This window comes from Tenrec ecaudatus, chromosome 16, assembly GCF_050624435.1.
Source record: "Tenrec ecaudatus isolate mTenEca1 chromosome 16, mTenEca1.hap1, whole genome shotgun sequence".
Classification (NCBI taxonomy): Eukaryota; Metazoa; Chordata; class Mammalia; order Afrosoricida; family Tenrecidae; genus Tenrec; species Tenrec ecaudatus.
Window position 1 is genome coordinate 94,648,634 of NC_134545.1, and position 24,903 is coordinate 94,673,536.

Sequence of the window (24,903 nt, forward strand, 5' to 3'; positions counted from 1 at the left end):
ACTCACGAAATACATGCAATTATGCTGAATGCAGGGGAATCACAGGCCAGTGGGTTGGAAGTCTTAGAGATCCAGTGGTGTTGTAAGCATCTCAGCACTGGCAGGGGTCTCTCCGTGGCTTCTCCAGCTCCAGAGGTCTGGTTGCAGCAGGGTAGGCCCATGTGGCTTCTCCAGCTCCCGGGGCGTAGCACCATGTGTCTTGTCAGTAGAGTGTCTCTCAGGGAGTGAGCCGAGAGAGATGAGGTATCTCCACCGCCAAGGAAGAAAAAGCAAGAGTTCCCAGAATTTTCAGAGAAGGCCATGCCCACACAGAGGCCTCATTGGTTATATATTGATTGACAGACCAGACCCCACCCCTTCACTCATAATTCTCTCAAATTGATACCAGATTATGTAACTACAATATATTTGTGAAAGCCTTACATATTGCATAATGAATTAAAATGTAAATAGTACTAAAATGGTTAAATAGCTGACCGTGTAGATATGTCATAATTTATTCAGTTTACAGGATTTTTATTGGCTACTCGTGATTTTCAACTTTGAGCTCTGAAATACTGTAGCATTAAAAGTCGTTGGGTGCTAAGCTGTGTCTGCATTTTAGTTCCTTGCTTGGGATAGAGTTTCAGAATTGGATTGTTGGGTCAAAGGAATATGGTCAGTGCTTATCACCCAGCTGGGTGGATTTACTCTCATGGCTATTGTGTTCTCTCCACTGTACTTCACCAGCAAAGGTCTGCTCTTACTATTTTCATCTTTGCTACGTTTCTCGTGGTTTAGATGGCATTTCTTTGATTATCAGGGAGATTCAGCACGCACCATGTAAGACTTTTTCAAGCTGCTGTGTGCATGTATGAGCGCAGGTTTTTACAGACACACTTGCATGGAGTGGGAGGGTCTTGTTGATGTGGAAAGGGGCCCCTGTCTGGCTGGATGAGAACCAGCTGTGCAGCTAGACATTTGTCTCCCCGCAGTGCCGCCAAGCTCCTGGACAAGAACCCGTTCTCCGCCAGCAACCCGAACCCTCTGCTCCCATCTCCTGCCAGCCTCCAACTGGCTCAGCTGCAAGCCCAGCTCACCCTCCACCGGCTGAAGTTGGCACAGACAGCTGTCACCAACAACACAGCGGCTGCCACGGTCCTGAACCAAGTGCTCTCCAAAGTGGCCATGTCCCAGCCACTGTTCAACCAGCTGAGGCATCCATCGGTCATCAGTGCCCCCCACAGCCATACTGGGGTGCCCCAGCATGCTGCCGCCCTGCCCACCGCCCGGTTTCCCTCCAATGCAATTGCCTTCCCATCCTCCGGTCAGCCCCGAGGTCCAGCCCCTGCTGGGAGCCTTCCCAGCCAGCCCCCCAGCACTGTGGTGATACATCCTTTCAGCGGGGTCATGCCGCAGACCTCCGTCCAGCCAGGTGTCCTCCTGGGGATTGGCAAGTCTGGGCCCACTGCTACGACTGCAGGTTTCTACGAGTATGGCAAAGCCAATCCTGCCCAGGCATATGGCTCTGAAACAGACAGCTTTCTGCCAGGTACGGCCTCGACCTCGGGCAGTGTGAACTACGAAGGCCACCATGGCCACACAGGGCCAGATGGCCAACCTGCGTTGCCGAAAGACTTCTATGGACCCAGTGCCCATGGCTCACATCTGGCAGGTGGGTTTCCAGCCGAGCAGGCTGGGAGCATGAAAGGCGAGGTGGGCCCACTGCTGCAGGGCACAAACAGCCCGTGGGAGAGCTCCCATGGATTCTGTGGCCAGAACAAGCTGGACCTCACAGCAGGCCCCAGCCTGTGGCCCCCACCCCTCAGCCAGCCTTATGAGCTATACGACCCCGAGGAGCCCACCTCAGACAGGACCCCACCTTCCTTTGGGGGCCGGCTGACCAATAACAAGTCAGGTTTGGGCGGTACCAGGCGGCGGGCCAAGGAAGAGCAGGCAGTTCTACCCGTGCGGCCCCTGCAGGCTCAGGAACTGAATGACTTCCACGGCATGCCCCCACTCCACCTGCCACACACCTGCAGCATCTGTGACAAGAAGGTGTTTGATCTGAAGGTGAGTCCAAGGCAGTCTGGGAGTTACAGCAAGAACCTACCAGGTTGCCACCATGACCCCCTTACTCTCTGCTCCTAGAAAGGGGATGCGACATTTGGGGATTGGGTACCAGTATTTTGCCATCTATATCCTTGGCTAAAACATAGATGTTCTATAACCAAGTAGCCTGTGGATGGTACAGATAGTTAATGCACCAGACTGCTAGTTGGAAGGTTGTCAGGTCAAGTCTACCCAGAGGTGCCTCAGAAGAAAGATCTGGTCATCTACACAGAGGGTTCCCTTGAGTACCAATGGACTCTACCCAAAAGGCTGTTTCTGAGGATGTAGCTCATCTTCCTCCCACAGAGCAGCGGGTGGGTCTGAATCGCTAACTTTGCTAACTCAACGCATAACCACTACATCACCAGGTGTCCTGCCTTGGTGCTGCAGCATCTGGTTATTACAATCGAAGGGAATTTCAGAAACCAGTCAGGGCTTGTGCCTCCCTCGAAGTAAGAGATCATCACTCACGCTTTGTAGAGGAGAAAGCTGAAGCTAAGTGGGGTCCGGAGGAGCTCAGCAACTTGGAAATAGAGATAGAGCTTTAACTCAAAAGACCAAACCAAAACTCCTGCTGTGGAGTTGAGCTGACTCAGATGAGGCTTTCTACTCCCCTAAAGAGTTAGTCTCTGAAACCCACAGGGACAATTCTATTCTGTCTGGCAGGGTTCGCTTTGACCTTCCCAGCAGTTGTAAAATGTTTTGAAGCCCTGCAATCAAAAGCCCCATACATTTTCCCTCTTATAAACATAGGAGAGGGGTACCCCCGACAAAAAAAAACACGGTGTTCTTTTTTTTTTTTTTATGTTAGCGGTGTAGTACATTTGGAGTTCATTCCACCAGGTCAGACTGTTAATCAAGCTTTCTGTTTAGAAGTTCTGAAAAGATTGTGTAACTGTGTGACCAAAAAGGGCCTTGATCTGTGCCAGACAAGGGACTGGTTTTGCCACCATGACAATGCACCTGCTCACGCAGCCATCCCAGTGCTCCAGTTTGGGGCGAAAAACAGTATGCCTCTTGCCCCACGCACCTGACCTCGCTCTGTGTAACTTCTTCTTGTTTCCTCGAATGAAAAGGGACACGAAAGGACAGCGATTTAATGACGTCGAAGAGGTGAATTAAAAAACAGGGCAGGTGCTGTCAGCTATCCAAACAGATGAGTTTGAAAAATGTTTCCAAGAATGGAATCACAGATTTGACAAATGTATCAAGTGCAATGGAGAGTACTTTGAAGGTGATAAGGTTATTTTGTAAAAAAAAAAAAAAAATTAAATACGTAACTTTGGGGAGAAAATCTGGGATTTGGGGGTACCCCCTCGTAAATATGATGCAGAGAAGTATTCCAAAGCAATCATAATTGTAAGAGTGGCAGCTAATGTATCCCAACTCCTTTCTGTATGCCGTCAATAACTCCACAAGACAGACACTATTATCATTTCATAGACGCAGACGAGGAGCCTAAGCCCTAGAGGTGACTTGCTCAGGGCCCCCTAGCTAGAAGGTGGCGGACGGGAGATTCAAACTTGGGTCAGACCCCTCCCAGAGCTGCCTCTCCCACACTCTGGGATGTACTGCCCCCAGTTTGGAAAGCATGTAAGCCCGTGCTTTGAGGAGGCCGTCACACTGCAGCGGGCCATGAACCTCAGCTTGGGTCCCTTCATTAAAGGGCAGTCCTTTTGCCCCAGTCTCCAGCTGCCATGGGGAAGAGATTCCTCTCACTCGTAATGTGAGCCCAGCCGCATGGAGGAATGGGTGGACTTTCCCTGGGGGCTAGTTGAGAGGAAGGTGTGTGTGTGTGTGTGTGTGTGTGTGTGTTTGGGTGGGGTGAAAATGGGGAGCAGGGCTTGGAGCCTAGGTGTAAGGAGGAAGGGGTGGGGAGTGTTGAGCAGGTTGGCTCTGGGCCCTTCGAGCCCCCTGCACTCACCCCTCACCTCCTCCTTCCTGCCAACCCGAATCTGTCTGCCATTTTTCTTTTCTTGGGGCCTAGGACTGGGAGCTACACGTTAAAGGGAAACTGCACGCCCAGAAATGCCTGGTCTTCTCTGAAAGGTAAGTGTTCCCAAGAACAGGCTCACAGATACCCACCAAGCCCCTGCTGGGGCTGCAGCAGGCCAGGCCCTGTCCTCCAGACCCTGGGTGGTTCCCATCTTTTGGCTGCGTGACAAGACAAGCTCATCTGTGAACACGGGTATCAGCCTGTGTTCAGACCCCCGCTTTCAGCTCTTTCGGGGAGAAGCCTGGGAGTGAGTCATCAGTAAAGCTGTTGCATTGACCGTGGAACTGTTTCCCCCTCCCCACCTTGCTCCAGCGCTAGCGTCCGGTGTGTGCTCAGCTCGGCCGAGGGAGCCTTGTGTGCCTCGCCCAACAGCACGGCCGTGTACAGCCCTGCCGGGAACGAAGGTGAGTGAGCGTCTGCAGACAGCAGGTCCCCAAGGCATGCTTTCCAGTCCAACGGTCATGCCCTTCTGATCGTGTTACAAAGCAAACAGATTCCAAGCCACAAAATGTATTGGGCCTGCTGTTGAGGCCCGTGGATCTTTTCTGAGATACTTCAGACAGCATGCTTAGCCTGCTGTTATCATGACCAGAGGCGTGATGTCACTGGTCGCCCTGAAGAGGAAACGTTCATTTTCCTCTGCTGCTTACGTCCTAGGAAGGCGGGAGTGGGGAATGGGAAACGATGCACTTCAGCACGAGGCTGCTCTATTTGCTCAGACACTGGATTAACTGAGCCCTAATGGGAGGGCTTGGATGGCTTCCCTTTGGTGAGGCGGGTGATGTAGCCAGTATGGATGACGCCGAGGGCCTTATACTGGTATAAGGTCTGAGGAGGCTTGGTAGATGGAGCAGGTGTTTACCTGGCTGGTGTCATTTGTCGTTTAGACTACACCTCAAATCTTGGAGCTTACGTGGCCATTCCAGCAAGATCATTTCCCGCAGCTTCCCCGGCGACTAATGTGAGTACAGAAGCGTCTTCTCCTCTGTCGTGGTCACCTGCCAGGTCTGGCCACTGCGTTGTGCCTTGCAGACAAAGCTGGGTGAAGACGGAGTCGGTGTGGTTTTGTGGAGCTCAGGAAAACAGTTCCCTGGAGAGAGGGGATTTCATTCAGTTTCAGAAATCCCAAACTCACTGGTGATACCGGGATGGTGGAGGGAAGGTGGGGTAGAAAGGGGGAACTGATCATAAGGATCTACGTATAACTCTTCCCTGGGGGACGGACAACAGAAAAGTGGGTGAAAGGAGACGTCAGACAGTGTAAGACATGACAAAATAATAATAATTTTAAATTAGCAAGGGTTCATGAGGAGGGGCGGGAAAAAGGGGGAAAATGAGGAGCTGATACCAAGGGCTCAAGTAGAAACAAATGCTTTGAGAATGATGATGGCAACTACAAATGTGCTCGACACAATGGATGGATGTGTGGATTGTGATAAGTGTTGTACGAGCCCCCATTGTGACCCTGTGGGATTGAGCAGAATTGTCCTTGGGTGTGGCTGAGGCTGTCAATCTTGACAGGAGCAGAAAGGCTCATCATTCTCCGGAGGAGCAGCTGGTGGTTCGAACTGCCGACCTTTAGCTAGCAGTCCAGTGTATAACCCACCATGCCACCAGGGCACCTTCATTCCGCCCAGGGAGTAGGACAACACACAGGTTTCTTTAGGGTGCATAAATTAAAAAGAATTTCTAGCACTTGGCCCTGATTTAAGGAAAGAATTGAAAAAAAGACATATGAGCTTTTTATAAAAAAGCAAATTCTGGCATATTTTTGAAGTGGACTGTTTTCCAGGAGAGGGTAACCCTGCAACTTGAACTGGAAAGAGAAAATGTGTTTAAATTAAGGAGCAGGTAGTATTAGGGTTTTGCTGGCTGCGTGGGGGAACTGTCACTGGCATATGAGGCAGTTTGTGATGTTGGCTTTCTTCTCTCTGTACCCAATGCCATCGAGTAGATTCTGGCGCATAGCGATCCTGTGAGGCAGGGTAAAAACAGCTCCTTAGGGATTCTGAGACTGCCAATCCTGACAGGAGCTGACAGCCTCTTTGCTCTTCCCTGGTGCGGTCGGTGGATCTGAACTGCCGACCTTGCACTTGGCCCATGTGATTTTTTGTCCTCCAAAGCTCTGAAAGTATCCTCCTTCCTTTTTCTTCTTTGGGTTCAACCACTGTCTCCTTCCTGCTGCTGGTCAGCCTGCTCCTTTCTCCCTCCCCAGAGACCCAGGGAAGGGGCATGCCTGCCATTCACAGAGGGCCTCTGGCTGAGTGTTGCTAGCAGGGGCTTGTTTGTGCTTGCGCTTTTCAAAGTCACGCTGAGCAGCTGGGGCCCTTTCTCTCTCCTCCCGCAGGAGCGCTAGCTCAGAGCAGGTCTCTTCCACCCGCATCCCCTCACCTGTGGACATTCTTGCAAAACCTCAAAAGAGGGAGACACCACTTGCCGTGCCAGTGTGAGAGCCTGGTGGGGGACTGAGCGGGGAGGTTTCTCAGGAGATGTGGGTGAGGCTTCTGGGGCTGGGAGTTCTGTGTGTTTGCCTCCATTAATGTGTGATGGTTCGTGGGTGCCATGCTGTCAGAGAGACCCATGGGCCTGTGGAAAAGGATCTTGTTGCTGCCCTCTGCCCGCTCTCCCTGCTTAGAGCCACGTCCAAGTCATCGGCCGCTGTGGTCGGCACTTGGAAAGGCTGTGTTTGGCCAGCCCTGGTCATTTGTTTTTGTGTGTCGATGCTGATGAGCAAGCGAAGCCTGTGCCTTGCTGGGGGCACTGGCACTTCCAGCATCTTCCACACCCCGGGGCCATGGTGGCACCTCTGTGCCTGCTGTTTGGCTCTGAGATCCCACCCTGGACACTGAGGTGACTGCCACAAGATAGGAGGACCAGATGGGGCGACTGGTGGCTTGCGTGTTGACTCCATTCTGAGGCTGGATCCCTTTATTAAGAGTGACGGGCTAAAAAAAAAAGTGACGGGCCGGACAACTCTGTAGTCTGTGCTATATGTCGTTTGTTCCCGCCCTTCACCAACAACCATTGTGGGCAAGACCCTTTCCTATGTGTGTGGTGTCAAGGGGCTTATGGTCAAGGTCTCCTTCTGGAGTCCACCAGCTGTGTGGCCCCAGGCAAGGCCTTTCGCATCCGTAATCATGCGTTTTGAAGAGACATGGCTTGGTTCTCCACTGGCTAGTACAGTTTATCATTCTGAGTGTGTCGCAAATCTTGGACCCTCCTGAGACCAGTCCCAGAGGCCGTTTGGCTCATTGCTCAGTGCTGAAGGGAAGGGAGGAGGCCCAGGCTTCCAAGTTGTCCTGCGACAGGGAGGATCGAATAAGAGACATGCGTGATCATGATTTGTGAGCTCTCCACTACATGAGGAACAATAATCTTATTGAGCAAGACACCGTCTTGCTTTTAATCTCTCCTATCCCAAGCCATTGAGTCTTAAGAAGTGGCTGGTTATCTGCCATCTCTGGTCGAGATGCATGGCTTCTCAACTCAGTGGGAGGCAGCATTGGAAAGTTGGCAAATGCAGCAGAATTGGGAGGCACAAGTCATGGATTTGAGTCCTGTCTTACTTCCTTACTAGTTATGTGTCCCTGAGCAAATCCCGGAGGGATCTCCAACCCTCTGGATAAAAAGAAAGCATGATAAGGGAATAGATGAGATATATATTCTAAGTGTATTACTAAGAACATCACTGTTCTAAACATGTTTGCATGTACTAGCACATCTAATCTTCAAACAAACCCGATGAGGTAGATATTATGGCGATCTTAATTTGATAGTTGCAGCAATTGCGTCAGAGTGAGGCTAAGTACCTTGCCTAAGGATTCAGAACTGGTAAACAGAACCATTGGGGTTTGAACCCAGATAGCCTGACTTTAAGGAGACTTGTTGGCACAGTGGTTAGAACATTTGACTGTGAACCCAAGTGTGGGTGATTTACACCCTCCAGCTGCCCCATGAGAGAAAGGCGTGGTCGTTGATGTCTGTAAAGATTGCAGTCTCGGAAACCCACACGGCAGGTCCACTCTGTCTGATGGTCACGAGGAGCTGGGATTGATGAGATGGCAATGGGGTGGCTTGGGTTGGCTTTAGGATCCTCACCTCTCACCACAGGGCCATCTGCCCTCTCTGGGTGTCTCTTAAGTCTTCGTGTCACTGGATCCTTCTCTGTAGATAAGTCCCTTTCTCCTCCCCTGAGGCACAAGCTGCTGAGGAGAATCTCAGGCGCTGACCCATATGTGCCCGAGGCTGGCAGTACACCACAGGGTTGTCAAAGGCTGCCATCTCTAAGTAGATGGCCGGGCCTTTCTTCTGAAGTTCTTCTTGCTGGACTCAAACCTCTAGCCATTTGATTAGAAGCTGAGGGTGCTGACCATGTGCACCCCTAGGGTCACTGTAAGTCAGAATGGGCTCAACAGCAGCGCTGAAGGTTGTCGGAAAGGTGCCAGGGACTTCTCGGGCCTCAGCTGACCAGGGATCAAGAGAAAAAGGCCAGTGAGATCCAGCCAGCCCCTGAATTGGGCTGCCTCTTGGCAGCGTCTCCCAGGATTAACTCAGACCTAGAAAGGCCTTTTCTTCAGATCTGGTGTCAGCTCTGTGAGGTCCTGCTGGTCACATGAGCTTTTCCCCAGGGAGTCTGGGATCAAGCATGAAGCCCACTGCCATCTTGTCCTGCATGGTCAGCGACTAGATGGCCACAGCTTTCTCACCGATGCAGGTCTTTTTGCTGGCTGATTGTGGCCCATGGAATTGAACGCAGGCATGTCTCACCTTAGGAAAACCCGAAAGACAAAAATGTTGGCTTTGGAAGTCAAGCTGAAAACAAAGAGCCCGTGACTGAAAGCTACTGTACCAACCCGGCTTCCTTCAATAACAGGAGAGGCTCTAAGCGAAATTATTGATTATATATATGTGTGTGTGTGTATATATACGTATATATAGACACAGGTACATATATATGTGCTATGCATCTGGCTACTTGTTGGGCTGTGATCTGCATGGTCAGCAGTTCCAAACCACCTGTCACTCCATGGGAGAGAGACTGGGCTCTCTACTCCCGTCAACAGTTCCCATCTCAGACATCCGCAGGGAGGTAACTGTGAGTCTGTGTCACCTCGATGGCAGTGCGTGTGGTCTTAGAATATATCTATTTGCTGCTTCTGGTTAGTGACTCCCAAGGGAAGCCATCAGGGTTGATGGTTCTGTCACTAGAGGGGCCCCTGCCAGCCTCTGAGAAGGGCCCAGCACACTTCACATGCGCATCTGTGTTGTTTTTGTCTGCTTCCAAAATGTATGCTTACTGTGAAGATTCAAGGGGAAAAGACAGACAATGATAATGACATTAAAGATTGCCCCCTGCTCCCACCACCTGACTCACCCCCCCCCCCACACACACACAATTGAAAAGCCACAAATACTTTGATGTATTATCTTCCAGAACGGGTTTCTAGTGCCAAGCCAGAGTTTTCTCTAGTCCCAACGACATACTACATCTCTCCAGAAGTACTTGCCATTGAGTGAAAGCAGGGAGGCCGGGATTCACCCAGTGCAAACTCGCCCTTGCAGGGGAGTGAAGCACCGTGACCGCCCTTGACCTTCTGCCCTTAATTGGGAGGAACACGTGTCAGGGGCTCTGGGGCGAGGTCTGCGGACCAAACTGCGCCACACTCCAAAATGACCACCAATGCCATATGCCACTGCCACCAACTCTGACCAAGACCCTAGGTGGAGTTTCAGCTCATCCCGACCCCGCTGGAGTCGAAAAGAAGCCTTTGGTGGGCGTTTATTTTTGGTGGGAGCGCACCGGCCGGCTGGGTCGTCGGAGTGATCGCTGCTCGGTGTGCAGCCCCTGCAGGCCCCGAGAGGGCAGTGGTCACTTTCACTTAAGCTGCTGCCATTTGGCTGAGCTGCGACACTTGATCCTGGGCTGGCCGCGTGTTATAAACAGTCTCCTCCGGTTTCGGGCCGGCCCTCCGGCTGTAAATAGCGTGCTGCCGCCTGGCCGGCCGCCTGCCCCCTGAGCCTGGCTCTGCGTTAGCAGCAACTCGGAGTTCAGTAGCTGCCCCGGCCCAGATGGGGCTCCCTGACCTGAGTACTACATGCTGTTTTAGGGCCCCCACCTCCCCGTTCCCTCCCCGGGACCTTGCACATCAGGCACTTACATAAATAAGCCCAGGAATGAAATATTTCTAGGACAGCTGTCTGTCGACCTTGGCCTGCCTGGTTCCTGGCTCAGAGCACTCTGGGCATCTACATTCAGTGAACTGGCCACTGCTGCGCACTGCTGGGGAATCAGCCCAGAGTGAAATGCCACCCCGCCTTGCTCGGTCCTGGTCTGAGATGGTGGCAACGGTGGGATCTATAGCACTTGTACTGAGGTAGAGCGCCCGGGCCCTCCTGCCGGCCCAGCGCAGTCCGGGAACTCAACCGAAACATGTTCCGCTGCCTCGCTGGGAGCTGCTTTAGCCAGGAACCCACCTGGGCCTCCCCCGGGGAAGGCTACACACCACCCACCACTACCCCTGTCCTCTCCCAAAGGGCCCCCTTGTACATTTTTAAAGAGAGCAGAACTGGGTAGGTTTCCCCTATTTTTTTAAAAAACAAATCACAATTTTTATTTCTTTTTGCAAATGACTGCCTACATTGTATGCAAAATACAGACAGTGGAAATAAGACATGGAAAATCTGATGCTGCGAGATGACTGAAGATAAATGTCTTTTTACTGTCTCTCTCTCTCTCTCTCTCTCTCTCTCTCTCTCTCTCTGAGGAGCCTGGCATAGCTGGGTAACCATTGGACTGCTCAACTCCAACATCAGCGGTTCAAACCCACCAGCTACTCTTTGGGAGAATATTGAGACTATCTATTCTCATAAAGAGCTACAGCCTCAGAAACCCTCGATAGGGTTGCTGTGAGCCAGAATTGATTTGTGGGTGCATTTGTACAGATATTTATGAAAAGCTTTTTTGTTTCTTTTTTTGTCTTTTGGGGAAAAACCCAGAAGACACACAGTCGTGGCTGAGAAGTGTCCTGGCACACAGTGGGCTCCTGTGTGTCAAAGTGGAACGGCACCCTGATGCCGACATAGATCTGAGTTTGCAGACACAGAGCCCCAGGCTTTCCTTCTGAGGCAGCTCTGGGTAGATCAACCCAGCCTCCAGCTTGTAAATTAGTAACAGGGACATGAACACCTGGGGATTACATAAATTATGTCATGTATGAGGGTAAGTGAATATATCTGTGTGTGTATATATGTGTGTATGTTGCTACTATGGTTGCAGTTCATGCACAAGCTTCTCAACAAAACACATTTAAACATGTCACTGTGATCTGTGTGTGGCCACAGACAAGTTTTCGCAGACATTTGCTTGTCTTGTTCGAGTTACTCCGACTGCTCATTGCCATCGAGTGGATGCCATCTCTTTTTTTTTTCCTGCAGTAAAAGATGATTTTAGTGGGGGCTCTTGCTAGTTCTTATAACAACCCATACATCAATTATATCAAGCATATTTGTATATATGTTGCCATCATTGTTTTCTAAACATTTACTTAAAAAAATCATTTTATTGGGGGCTCGTACAACTCTTATCACAATCCATCCATTGTGTCAGGCACATTTGTACATTTGTTGTCATCACCATTCTCAAAACATTTGCTTTTCTACTTGAGCCCTTGGTATCAGGTCATTTTTCCCTTCCCTCTCCACCCCTCTCCCTCATGAACTCTTGATATTCTATAAATTATTTTTTGTCATGTCTCATACTGTCTGATGTCTCCCTTCATCCACTTTTCTGTTGTCTACCTCCCAGGGAGGAGGTTACATGTAGATCCTTATGATTGGTTCCCACTTTCTACCTCACCTTCCCTCCACCCTCCTGGTATCGCCACTCTCACCACCTTGAAGGGATCATCTGTCCTGGATTCCCTGTGTTTCTAGTTCCTCTCTGTACTCATGTACATCCTCTGGCCTAGCCGGATTTGTAAGATAGAATTAGGATCATGATAGCAGGGTGGGGAGGAAACATTTAAGAACTAGAGGAAAGTTGTATGTTTCATCATTGCTACACTGCACCTGACTGGCTAGTCTCCTCCCTGCGACCCTTCTGAAGGGGATGTCCAGTTGCCTACAGATAGGCTTTGGGTCCCCAATCTGCACTCCTCCTCATTCACAATGATAAGACTTTTTTGTTCTTTGATGGCTGATACCCGATCCCATCGACAGATGCCAGCTCTTAATGACCCTTTAGGACAGGATGGGACTGCCCCTGTGGATTTCTGGGACTGTGACTCTTTATGATAGTAGAAAGCCTTCTCTTTCTCCTTCAGAGCAGCTGGTAGTTTCGAACTGCTGACCTTGTGGTCATGCCACCATGCCACCAGGTCTCCTTATTCTCTTTTGGGTGCTTTAAAAAAAACACCCCAACTTTTGTGTCCTGGGAAAGAAACAATTCTGAGATAAGGGCTAATAATGGATTTTTTAAAATAAAATGCAAGTGGAAAATGTCCCAAATGATTGAAGATTTTGCATCAAGTTTACAGGAATGCTTCATTGGGTCAGGCAATTTAACAGAGGTCCTGAAGACCCCAAAGATGAGCCAAGAGAAGGAAGACTGCCAAGCTCAACAAATAATGAATTGGTGGCAGAGATCCAGAAACTCATGGCAGAAAATCATAAAATTGCCATTGATGTAATAGCTGTTGAAGTTGAGTTCTTAGATGGTTTAGCATTTTCCATTTTAAGTAAATTAGTTTGCGTTTTAAGTTAAAAAGCTTGGGTTCAGTAAGCTTTCAGCTCACTGACCGTGAAAAGCATTGTTCAAAGAGCCAGTCTTCCCCTGGGTCTTTTAAGTAAGGCCAAAGCAAATGAAGATGCTTTTATGAAGCAAATCATAACCAGGAACAGGTCTTGGATTTGCCAATATGATTCTAAAAGCAAGGTCCAATTAAAATAGTGGATCTGCTGGGCTATTGAATTCAGGGTACAGGGGTCAGGTGTGGCAATTGTTTTGGGGGGAGGGGGCTCCCAAGGGGTAGCCTGGATATAATCTGTTTGAAGGACACAGAACGATCATGGGGCCTTATTCTGAAGATGTTTTAAGAACATTGAAGACTGCACCAGTGAAGGCGGGGAAAGTGGCACGGAAGAATTGTTGCCCACCAGAACAACGCACATGCTGGTCTTCCAGGGTGGCGTAGCTGTCCTGGGATCATTTAGTTGGGAAACCCTTATCCCGTCCAGCTGGCAGTCCTGATCTTGCCCCACCAGGCTTCTTTGTGGTCCCAGAGCTCAAACAACACTTCCAATGAATGCGATTTGAGTCTCTCAAGGACGCTAAAAGGGATGCGGTGTAACTTGAAGCATGCAGAGTTCTGCTGGGTCCGAAACGCTGCCTTCCGAAGTATGCGGACCTAGAAGGAGGGCGTGTAGCGAAGCAATAGTGTCATAGTTGGACGTGTTTAATAATGGTGTCTATGCCGTGTTGAAGTACTTTTTGACTTGCCCTTGTCTTCTGTTAATGCCATTTGCTTTTTTTCCCACTGAAGCTAGGTTCTTAATACATATTTTAATTGTTTTCTAGATATCTTTTCACATCAGCCCCTAAACACCTGTATTGGGTAACACCATCCAGTGCATCCACTCACTAGCATCAAGCAAGTTCCTGGTTGATAGACTCTTTTTTCATGAGGCCCAGGTTTCAGTGTCAAGGCTCCCACTGGTCAGATGCCACAGGTTACGTGCCTGCACTTCTCCCGGGCAGATGGGGGTGGGCCCGAAGACCTCTCTAGTCTTAGCACCCTGTGATTCTGATGTTTATACGGAATGTTGAGGTTGCTTGGCAGGTGAACCGCCCTTGCCTGTTGGCAAGTTGGGTACCAATAAACAGATTCGCTCTGAGTCGAAGTGACCTACTCCGCCCCATAAACCATTTAAAACTGTCAATAAAGGCAGCATTGGTGTCTGCTGTCCTGATGGATCCCCATTTTCTCTCTGCATAAAAACCAGCCATTTGCCCTGTCTGCTCTCAGGTGTGTTTTAAGCACTAGCACAGCAGAGGCCCACAGGCTTCGTGCCAGGTGAAATTAGGTCACAGCTACAGGAGATTGTGCTGGGGCACAGAGGCAGAGATTGACAACTGAATGTACACTTCAGAGCCCAACCAAGGACTCTGAGAGACTTCACTCGCTCTCAGCCCTATTGCCCTGAGCCACTTTTTAGTATAACACTGTGAGGGATTTGAATGGGCATTATTCTTTGAAATGGCCTTTAGAAGCCTGTTCTCACCTGCACCAGAGGGCATGAAAAATCTAGAATCTTCCTGCACAGGTCTGTCTGTTCCCATCACTGCTCATCTATAAAAGCCCTGACTTTGAGTTGAGAGGTGGGGTGGGGCGGGGGGGGGCACTGTAGTAGTAATAGTGAGTAATGAGGGCTTTAGTTACAACCCGATGACACTTGAACTTGATTAGGGATTTGACCTTGGCCTGGAGAGTGTGTGTGCCTCCTGAGGGCTCCCCAGGCAGAGCAGCAGGAGCCTGACCTCCCCATGCCCTCTTCCCTCTATGCAGCCTGGCGAGACCTGACTGGTCTTGTCACCTCCCACCCGCTCTTCAGACCGAGAGCACACTCATTAATCTTTCTTACTGCTGACTCTTAATATAGTTGAAAGTTACCTGGAAAATTACTGGAATGGTGTAAGGAACCCCCAGATGCCCTTGGTCCAGATTCACTGTTTTTCACACTTTTTCGTATTTACTTGATCATCCTCTTTCTGCGGGTCTTCCTGTCTCTGTCATCTATTCATCTCTTGCCTCTCATCACATTTGCGTTTTTAGAAATAATTTTCTTGGGAGCTTTTACAGATATAATAACAATCCCAAATTCAACTCGATCAGGCTTAGTGTACAATTGTGGCCACCACATCTGTGTTTTTCTCCTGAACATGGAGTAGGTTTGTAACATTGTGACGCTTCCCCTCTAACTAGTCCACTCCTGACTTTTCTGAGAAAATGGACTTTCTCTCATGCCGTCCAAATCCTTTTCTTCCCCCTTCACATCATTGGTCCCCAGGTGACACAAGTGGCTTGTGATCGACCGCTCTCCCAAAAGATGTGCGGTTCAAACCTGTACATCAGTGCTGTGGAAGGAAGGGCTGGAAATCCGCTTCCATCCCAATTCCAGCCAGGAAAATTCTATGGGCAATTTCTACTCTGTAAGGGGCTGCTAGGAATTGGAGTGGATGCGGAGGCAGTAGGTTTGGTGCAGGACCATCACCACTGTCGCTCCCTGCCATGACTTGATTCTGACTCATGACGACCCTGTAGGACAGGGTAGAACTGCCCCTGTTCCATTCTGAAACTTTTAACTATTTATGGGAGTAGACAGTGTCATTTTTCTCCCATGGAGCAGCTGGTGTGATCGAACTGCTGACCTTGCAGTTAGCAGCTCTTGTGGAGCCTACTCCTTTAACGATGGGAGGACAAAGAAACCTAGCCCGCAGGCATTGCACCAGGACACTTTATAGACATCGTGTGGCTGCATCTTCCATTTTGGTCCTTCCTGTTTTACAGAGGAGCAAACTCGGGCTAGAGAAATTCAGTAACCTGCCCAGACCCCAGGGTGGTCAGTCAGGAGCTGAGAGATGCAGACTTGTTTTTGCGGCGGCTGGTGTCCTGATGTACATCCATGTCATCATGGGTTTGTCCACAGAGAGAGAGGCTCCAGACTTTGCTCATCTCGAGTGCACCACCTCCCTGCGTGACACTGCTTGGGAAAGAGAAGCCCCAGGACATTGCAGAAATGGTAGACCAGGAGCTCACTGCTCAGAGCTGCCTCCAGCCTCATAGAGACGACCACTGTCATCCCAGACAAACATGCCGGAAAGATGGACAGGCTTCTGAACTTGTGCCTGGGTCAACAGGCAGGACCTCGAGAGGGGGACAGACAGGATGTGGGTTGGGACAGGGAGTGGGAAAGACATGCGTTTCCTGTTGATGCCTGGCATAGTGGGGAAAGTTGTCATTATCCTGGATGTCAGGGCTAGGTTGACAAAGCTTGGGGACGAGTGGAATTTGAGAAGTTAGAATCCCATCCTCACTGAGATTTTACAGCTTGAAAGGTCTTTTTTTTTTAAAATCATTTTATCGGGGGCTGGTACAACTCTTATCACAATCCATCCATTGTGTCAAGCACATTTGTACATTTGTTGCCATCATCATTTTCAAAACATCTTCTTTCTTCTTGAGCCCTTGGTATCAGCTTCTCATTTTTCCCCTCCCTCTGCCATCCTCCCTCCCTCATGAACCCTTGATAATTTATAAATTATTATTATTTTTTCATGTCTTACACTGACCAATGGAAAGGTCTTCAGACATATTAGGCCTCCTTCCCCATTCCAGACTTTGAGAAACCAAAGCTCAACCAAGGGTCAGGAGCAAAAATGAGTTTGCCCTCATACGCCTAAGAAGTGGATATACTGGGATTCAAACCAGGTTTCTCTGACTTCCAGGCTCAGGGTCTTTCTACTATGTCAGGAAATCAGGAGCTTTTTACAGACCAACCAAAAGGAACCACATTCATCACAGATGAGTTAATTCCCACTCACAGTGACCATATAGGACAAAGCAGAAGGGCCACAAAGGGTGTCCAAAGAAGTAGACTTCACATCCTTCTCCCATGGAGTGGGCTCGAACTGCCAACCTTTCCACCAGCACCTGCGTGCTTAACCACTTGTGTCACCACCACCACCCACCCTCCTCCCCCCAACAGAAAACAAACAACACACTGCCATTGAGTTGATGTTAACTCATAGCAACCTTCCAGGACAGAGAACTGTTCCCGTGGGTTTCTGAGACTGTAACTCTTTACAGGGGTAGGAAATCCTGTGTGTCACTCAGCACCCCTTTTTGTAGTCCAACCTCCCCTTTATTATTTACTCCTCTCCCCCTGGGACCTCATATTGGGAGAAATTGTATCTGCCAACATCTCACAGGAATGAATATGTACTCTTTCGCCCATCTTTATTAGACAAAGACATGCCCATGCCACTCAGACTTCCTGACCACCTAAGATAGCATCCGAGGTCCTGGAATAAAGAAACACAAAGTGTGGTCTCAGCTTGGGTTTTTGAAATGTCAGTGGTGATGCTGAGGTGCCCTCTCCCCAGCCCTTGAGACCTTTTGAGACCCCAGATGGAGAGTTACCAGGCAGCCTCGTGTTGTTGGCTCAGAAACCCCCAGGAAATGTTTTTGTTGTTGTTGTTTTTTAGTTTGCATGAAAACCTGAACCGAGACCCATTCATTTCAGCACCTTTCAGAGCCATGTCTGCAGCATGAATATGTCACTGTCTTTGGTGGCTGGTGACAGAGCAGGTGTTTATTCTCCGGGAACTGTTTCTGCAGCCGCTGATGCCACATGCAGATAAAAGCCTTTTGAGTTGTTCTTTCAAACTGGAGGAGACTGTGGGCGAGATGTTGGCGCTCTGTGCTGCGTCACCAGGCAACTAGGTGGGCAAGGAGCTGGGATGGGCTGAGAATCACCATATGTGTCTGCTCTGTTGTCCAAGAAAACCACCACCAAGACATGAGTCAGAAAGGCAACCTGCTGAGAGGAGCCCCCCCCCCACCTCAAGCGCTCTTGTTGATAAATCCAAGGGGGCAGCCACTCGGATGTGCTTGAAAGCACAGTTGGGGTGGTGTCTTTCCGTGACCTGCTCACCTTACTCAGAGCAAAGACCTTGCCTTGAACAGCTCTCCCCGCTCCCCAGGGGAACTGCTAAGCCCACATCGGCCAAGTCTGGTTCTCCTAGGTCTCCCGGGGGTGTCCAGCTTCGCCTGTACCCCAGGAGGCAAGGGGATTCCTTGAGAGCTGCCTGAGCCACATCACTGGTCCACTCAGGAAAGTCCTGACCCCGGAGCATCACTGAGGGGAAGGTACCGAGGCGGAGGTCTGAAAGAGGCCTTTGGGTTTCCCCAATTCAGGACTGAATCATAAAAAACAATTGCAGCTAAGACCCAGAATAAAACCATACCCAAAGTGAATGGGTGGGTGGGGGGTCATGGAGTGGAAACCCAATTCCCCCCTGTACACAATTGGACATCCCCTCACAGAGGGGGCACAGGGAAGGGAGAAGCCAGTTAGGGTGCAGTATAGCACCGATAAAACACACAACTTTCCTCTAGCTCTTTGTTGCTTCCTTCACCCCACTATCATGACATCATTTCTACTTTACAAATCGGATTAGACCAGAGCATGCACATTGCTACAGATAAGAGCCTGCAACACAGGAAATCCAGGATAGATAAAGCCCTCAGGGCCAACAAGGAGAGCAGAGATACCAGGAGGATTAGGCAAGGGTGGGGGGAGAAAGGGGGAACTGATCACAAGGATCAATCCAGAACCCACACCCAGAGAGATGAATAATGTAAAAGTGGGTGAGGGGTGATGGAGGACGATGTAAGATATGGAAAAAAATAATCTGTAACTTATCAAGGGCTCATGAGGCAGGGTGGGAGGGGGAAGAAGGGGGAAGAAATGGGGAGCGGATATCAGGGCCTCAAGTGGGAAGAGAATTTTGAAAATGCCGATGGTGGAAATGTGCAAATGTGCTTGACACACTGGAAGAATGTAAGGATGGTGATAAGAGATGTAAGAGCCCCCAATACAAGTATTTAAAAAGAGAATTGCCGCTAACCGTCTTCTGTCCAGATGAGATAAATGAGAGGTTTTCATGGTGGAATTACCCCAACACGAGACCCTGTACTTAGCTTTGGAAGTTCACTTTGTTCTAGGAAATGGTGATTCAGGTTTGGGGACTGCCCTCCAATAATAACTGAAGCATGGACATCCCCAGGATGCCAGGCTCTCAGTAAAGCATCCAGGGACCAGAGGGACTGCCTCCCTCCCAGAGCTCTGGTTGAACGGCCCGGGTCTTGGGTTCCAAACTGTGCCCAGAGGTGCCTTTCCGGCTCCTGGGTGGAGGGCGTGGGGGTGGTGGGCATCCAGGTTTGATCAGAACAATTGCTGTTTGTGGAATATCCTCCATTGTCACTGGGCAATCGAGTGATATTTTATTGGAAGAGAAGATTCCAAGACTACCTATGTTTGGAAAATCGCTGCCTGAAACTCCCGGTGGTCGTGTGTGAATGTCTGCCTCTGTTTATTTGTTGTTGTGTGTAGCTGGGTGCACATCCCGTGTGACAGACCGGGTCGAGCGGCCCCCAGCGGGTTGTCCCCTTCATGAGAGATCACCAAGTCTTTCTCCCTCAGGGCCCCTTGGGGCGGGTTCCAACCACCCACCTTTTCGGCTGAGCCCTTCACTGTGTCTAACCAACTTGTGGCCATCTAGTCAATGCCAACTTGAAGTGACCCCATGGGGCAGAGAAGCGCTGCCCCCTAGGTTCCCAGAGCTGCCCAGAAGCAGACGGGATGGCGCATCTCCCTGCAGTGGACAGGCTGGGAGGTGCCAAGGGCCCACCGGTCCACTGACAGCAGAGGGCGCTAACCAGTGCACCACCCTGGGCTCCTGGTGTAGGTTTCCTCCTGTGGGTTTCTACAAATCCTTCCTGTGTTCTTTCTTCGAGTCTGGAATTAAAAAAAAATAAATAAGTCAAGCAGTTACAGAAGTCTGTAAAGAAAGGAGCCAGCCCCTCTCCTCACCCTCCCTCTTCTGACTGCTCAAGATAACAGTATTGAGCCACCTGGTGGATGTCTACACTCCTCCCCCCAGTCACCTCCCCCCCATTCCCTGCCTGTGCCCATAGCCTTGAAGCGTTTCTTATTGTGGACCTCTCCCAGCTATACAACAGCAGGGAGACAAGTATAATTAACGCCTCCAGACCCCCTCCCAGTATCAGTAATTAGCCAATTTTTGTAACATTTACTTCTTTCCCTTTCTCATGCATATTTTGTCCGACCCAAATGCACCTTTCTGTATTGGTTACCTGGTAACGTGTGTGCGTTTCCTACTTTGCAATCTGACTTGAAAATCAGCCCATGCACTTACTTTTCACGGCGGCTGTGTAATGGTCCACTCACTGTAGGCTTGAGTCGTCCCTTATGCAAATGGTCCTCTGTTATTGGACATTCGCTTCATCCAAAAATTTTTTGCCAGCTCGTATATTACTGCAGCCAATGCCCTTGTCCTTAAGTCTTTGTGTGTCAGTGTTTCTGTGTCTAGAGAATGGAGTTCCAACAGTGAGAGGGGGAGGCAATGAGCTATGAATGTTTTAAGTTTTAGTCCATTTGCTGAAGTCAGTTCTGAAGGAGACCTGGTAGCATTCTTACCTTCCATGCAGGGTCTTGGGGTCTGACCCCCAGCCGTGCACCTCACAACCTGCACCCTCTTTCAGGGAAGGCTGTGCATTTTGATGAGGCCAAGCAGGTTTCAGCAGAGCATCTACCTCAGTGGTTCTCAACCTGTGGGTCACGACCCCTTTGGGGGCCCAAAGACCCCTTCACAGGGTCGCCCAATTCATAACAGTAGCAAAATGAAAGTGATGAAGTAGCAATGAAAATAATTCTATGGTTGGGGAGTCATCACAACATGAGGAAGTGTATGAAAGGGTCATGGCATGAGGAAAGTTGAGAACTACTGCTCTAGATTGAGGCAGACTGACCACGAAGAAAGGCTGGTGGCCTGCTTCTAAAGTCAGCCAAGGGAAACCCAGGGGATCACAACCGCCTGATCCACAACCACCCATGGGGATGGCACAGGACTGGCAGTAGTTTGTTCTATTGTGCATGGGGGTTGCCGTGGGTCAGCTCACCCCGGTATGTTCTCAGGCTGTCAGGATACAACCTGCCACCAGCAACATCTATGGAGCAGGGCTATGTCTTCTGTTCCTGACAGCCCTGGACGTTGTCACCCTTCTAAAACGCTGCAAATCCTGTTTGTAACCAGATGATATCAAATACTTCTTTTTATGTTATGGACTTTTATTTTTATCTTTCTGCCTCAATCTTATAAATGTCACTGTCACTGTATAAATGCAGCCTTATAGTCGCTGTCTGGGGAAGGTAGCTGCTGGAACTGTCTGGGGTGGAGGGAGAGGACATGACCCATGCACCCCAGCCGGGCCTCTTTGATCCCCAGTTCCCACAGCGGAAGGCGGGCGCTGGCCGCGTGGTGCACATCTGCAACCTCCCGGAAGGAAGCTGCACGGAGAACGACGTCATTCACCTGGGGCTGCCCTTTGGGAAGGTCACAAATTATATCCTCATGAAGTCCACTAATCAGGTAGGTTCGGACACGTTCACACCGGGATGTTTGGGAGAGACCACACACAGGACAGCTTGATCTATCTTTGTATTTTTTTAAAATCTTTTTGTGGAAGTGGTTTTAACATACGGAGGTGACACCACTGATCTCTTGATGGAACTACACAGAGGTGATGCTTTGCTTTCTCTCTCTCTCTCTTTAACCCTTTGGTGACATACCCGGAGTGGAGGTGGTGCTTTGGAATAGGGTGCTTGATGCATAGGCAACCTGACTGCCCTGCACAAAGAGATATCTAGGGACTTAAGTCTCTCACTGGGTTGCCAGCCTCCTGCCCAGTTTTACCTTCTTAGCTTCTCATAACAAATGGCCTGAGTCGGTCCAGGACTGGCTGCAATGGGCACTTTTACTGCTCCTTACCATTAACCACAAGGGCTCCGGTTAACTGGCGCAAGAGACCCACAGATGTCAACGATGTCTAAGGAGCCCGAGGGACTAGGAACTCGAGCCCAAGGGATTAGGAACTCTTACCCCGGGAGAAGCAGCTGAGCATTCAGGACTGTGTGTTTTCATTTCTAAAGTCAAAGGGGGAGTTTATTCCATGAGGAGTTCGAAATCAGAACATCTTAAAAACAGCCCATTTTTTTTTCTGTATGAATCCGAGGACTGGCCATAGGAGGACCGACTGCCTGAGCCGAACCTGAACTTCAGAGACTCAGCCACCCCAGCTCAGGCACGGTCTTCCTGCATCAGCCAGCGTGGTGTCCCCTCCCTCTTTGCCACTTTGTTAGAATTACGCAGCGTTCCGCTTGCCACACCTGACAGGTGAGAGCTGGAGGTGCTAACGTGTTTGCCTCCAGAAAGAGACCCACGGGCCACGGAGCGGCGGAACTGGAGAGGAAGCTCTAGGGAATCTTGGCCTCTGAGTCGGGCACACTGTGCTGTGACTGCGTGCGGAAAGGCTGCGCATCGGAAACGCAGCCATACGTGCGAGGGGGGAGGGGGCTTGTTCAGACTGTTACGAATTCTGCCCAGAAATGGTCAGTGGCTCCGTGGCCACGGACCTCTCGGCACAGCGTACAAACCAAGCAAAGCCGAGAAACCAAAGCAGCTGCTGCCACAGCAGCTCCTGGGGCTGGCTGACAGGTCCGTCCAAACACTGCCCTTAGATGGAATGGAAAAGCTCTTCTTTCTCCGGGCTCGGTTAGAGCGGTTACACTTGGAGGTCCGTGAGGTGGAAGCAGGATGGGGTTTCCCCTCTTTCTCTCACGCAGACACAGCCTTCCCTCCAACCTAGGGGTTGATGGGCCTCTGATTGGGGGAGCGTATCTCTCTTTGTAAAGACACAGAAATCTTGGGACACAGGTGCTTGCAGTTCTGCCCCGCACCATACCGTCCCCACTCCCCTGAAGTCGGCTGCAGCTCACAGTGCCCCTGAATAGGGTGGCTGGGGCTCTCGATCTTATGGGCCGGGATGCCTTTATCTTTCTGCCAAGGAGTGGCTGGTGGGTTCGAACTGCTGACCTGTCATTAGCAGTCCAGTGCTTACCCAAGACCACCACTGGGCCTCCTAGTCTCCCATTTTAGGCACCAACAAACAGCTTTTCAAGGGTCAGTCTAGGGCCACGCGTGCAACAGACCCTGAGGAACTGGGGGTTAATGGACCCATCGCTCCCCGCTCCAGAGCTCTGTGGCCTAATGTGGCCCTAGCTGGATGTACATAATCAAGGGACAATATGGGAATGAGGAGAGGGGTCGTCTTATGATCTCTTCGGATGACGTTAATCAATTGCTCTCTGAGCAGATGAGATCAAAGAGAGTTCTTTCTTGGACTAAAGTCTTCCCTTTATATTGAGGCATAAAATAGATGCTCTAAAGTGCACTAATCTTTGGTGGACAGCGCCATTAATTTTTTACATGTGTGCACCCATGTAATTACCACCCAGAATCAAGATGCAGGGCATTTTCAGAAAACCAGAAGGTCTTCATGCTGCCCCAACCCAGTCTGTCCCCCCACCCCACTCCTGCGGCCTGTTCCTGGCAGACCTTCATCACGAGGGACTCCAGCCTTGCGCTCCATTGGGTTATAGACCATCTCTGTGAGGAAGCCCACCCTGCTGTCCCTTTCTCTTCCCTAGGCCTTTCTGGAGATGGCTTACACCGAAGCTGCCCAGGCCATGGTCCAGTATTACCAGGACAAGTCCGCGGTGATCAATGGGGAGAAGCTGCTCATCCGGATGTCCAGGAGATACAAGGAACTGCAGCTGAAGGTAAAGCATTCTTGAGTCTTCTCATGCGTTTCACAAGGATCCGCTGAGCTTCCCCTGGAGGTGCTGGTTCAGAGGTTACTCACTGCGTTTGGGGACCTCACTTGGGAAACTAAACCCAGAGAAGTGCTCCCTAAGGGAAGAACCAATTGGAACGAGGTGCTTCAGACACGATGGCGGGCGACCTGGGGCCAAGGAAGGTTTTACGGAGAGAGTGGCAGCTGTCCTGGGTCTTGAAGGCGAAGAAAGAAGAGCAGCAGGGCCGGTTTTCAGTGGTGGGCACATCCCACCCAGCATATGCCCCTCTCTCTGCCCGCCCTGTCTTCACGAACCATGCCTTCCTCCATCACCACCGCAGTCTCTTCTGCCCCGCCCCCCTTTCTCCACATGTGTGTTTTAAATCATTTTAAATGTCCCATGGCTTCATCAGCTGGTTCAGATCAACTCAGAGTTTCAGAAATGAATTCACGTGATTGTAGACATTTTTTTTTGTTTGTTTGTCTGTTTTGTTGGTTCGTTTGGTGGAAATGCTCTTCATTGCTGTTTATTATGAAGTACATTTACAGAAAATTGGCTACATTATATGAACACAATTTAAAAGATAATCATGGGTGAAATCTCATTGAAGTGAAGGAGCAGAGAGACCACTGGCAGTGCAGTCAGACAACCTAACTGTGGGCAGCCTTTGCCCCCAAACAGAGTCAAGAAGGCAGGAAGGGGCTGGAAGGGCAGAGGAATGGAAATGGGGAGCCCAGGAAGGGCTAAGAGTGCTGTTAACATGGAGGGCGAGACCCTTTGTGGTCGGAAACAACATGTGTTCCAATGACTGACTAGAAAACAGAGCTGCTTTGCAAACTTTCACCCAAACCACAGTTTGAAACTCCACCACTGCCCACATGCCCAAACGTCTCATGATCAGCCTCGCCCTTCACGATGAGACTAATCCCTCGCCCTTCACGATGAGACTAATCATCTCGTTGCGTTTCCTGAGACACCCGCCATGCTTTTGCCTGCCTTTCAGCGCTACATGAGTGACATCTTCCTGTTCTTTTGCGTCTTGCTGCTTTCCATCAACATGTCATCAGTGTTGTTGGATGTCTCTACCGATTTTCATCGTTAAATTTCCAATAGCTGACTCCCATTTACCCCTTCACCTGTGGATGGACAATGTGGATCGGAGGGGGCTTTAAAAGTTCATGGAGAAACGGAATGAAAAAAATATGGAAAATTTCCGTGAACTTTTTGAAGCCCCCCCCTCCATTTGGGACAGAACTACTGTGAACAATCTTGAAAATGTTAGCCAGGTACCCATGGGCATCAGTATGTAACCGAGGTAGAGA

At 50.0% G+C, this 24,903-nt stretch overlaps 1 protein-coding gene across 1 annotated transcript in view; it reads left to right on the forward strand.

Annotated features, from left to right (window-relative positions):
* RBM20 (RNA binding motif protein 20) overlaps positions 1-24,903 on the forward strand; it is a 204,774-nt gene that overhangs the window by 139,746 nt on the left and 40,125 nt on the right. The window contains exons 3-8 of the mRNA XM_075533462.1: positions 975-2,052; positions 4,079-4,140; positions 4,400-4,491; positions 4,975-5,048; positions 21,174-21,317; positions 23,435-23,566. Coding sequence (XP_075389577.1) covers positions 975-2,052; positions 4,079-4,140; positions 4,400-4,491; positions 4,975-5,048; positions 21,174-21,317; positions 23,435-23,566 — 1,582 coding nt within the window. The remainder of the gene's footprint in view (positions 1-974; positions 2,053-4,078; positions 4,141-4,399; positions 4,492-4,974; positions 5,049-21,173; positions 21,318-23,434; positions 23,567-24,903) is intronic.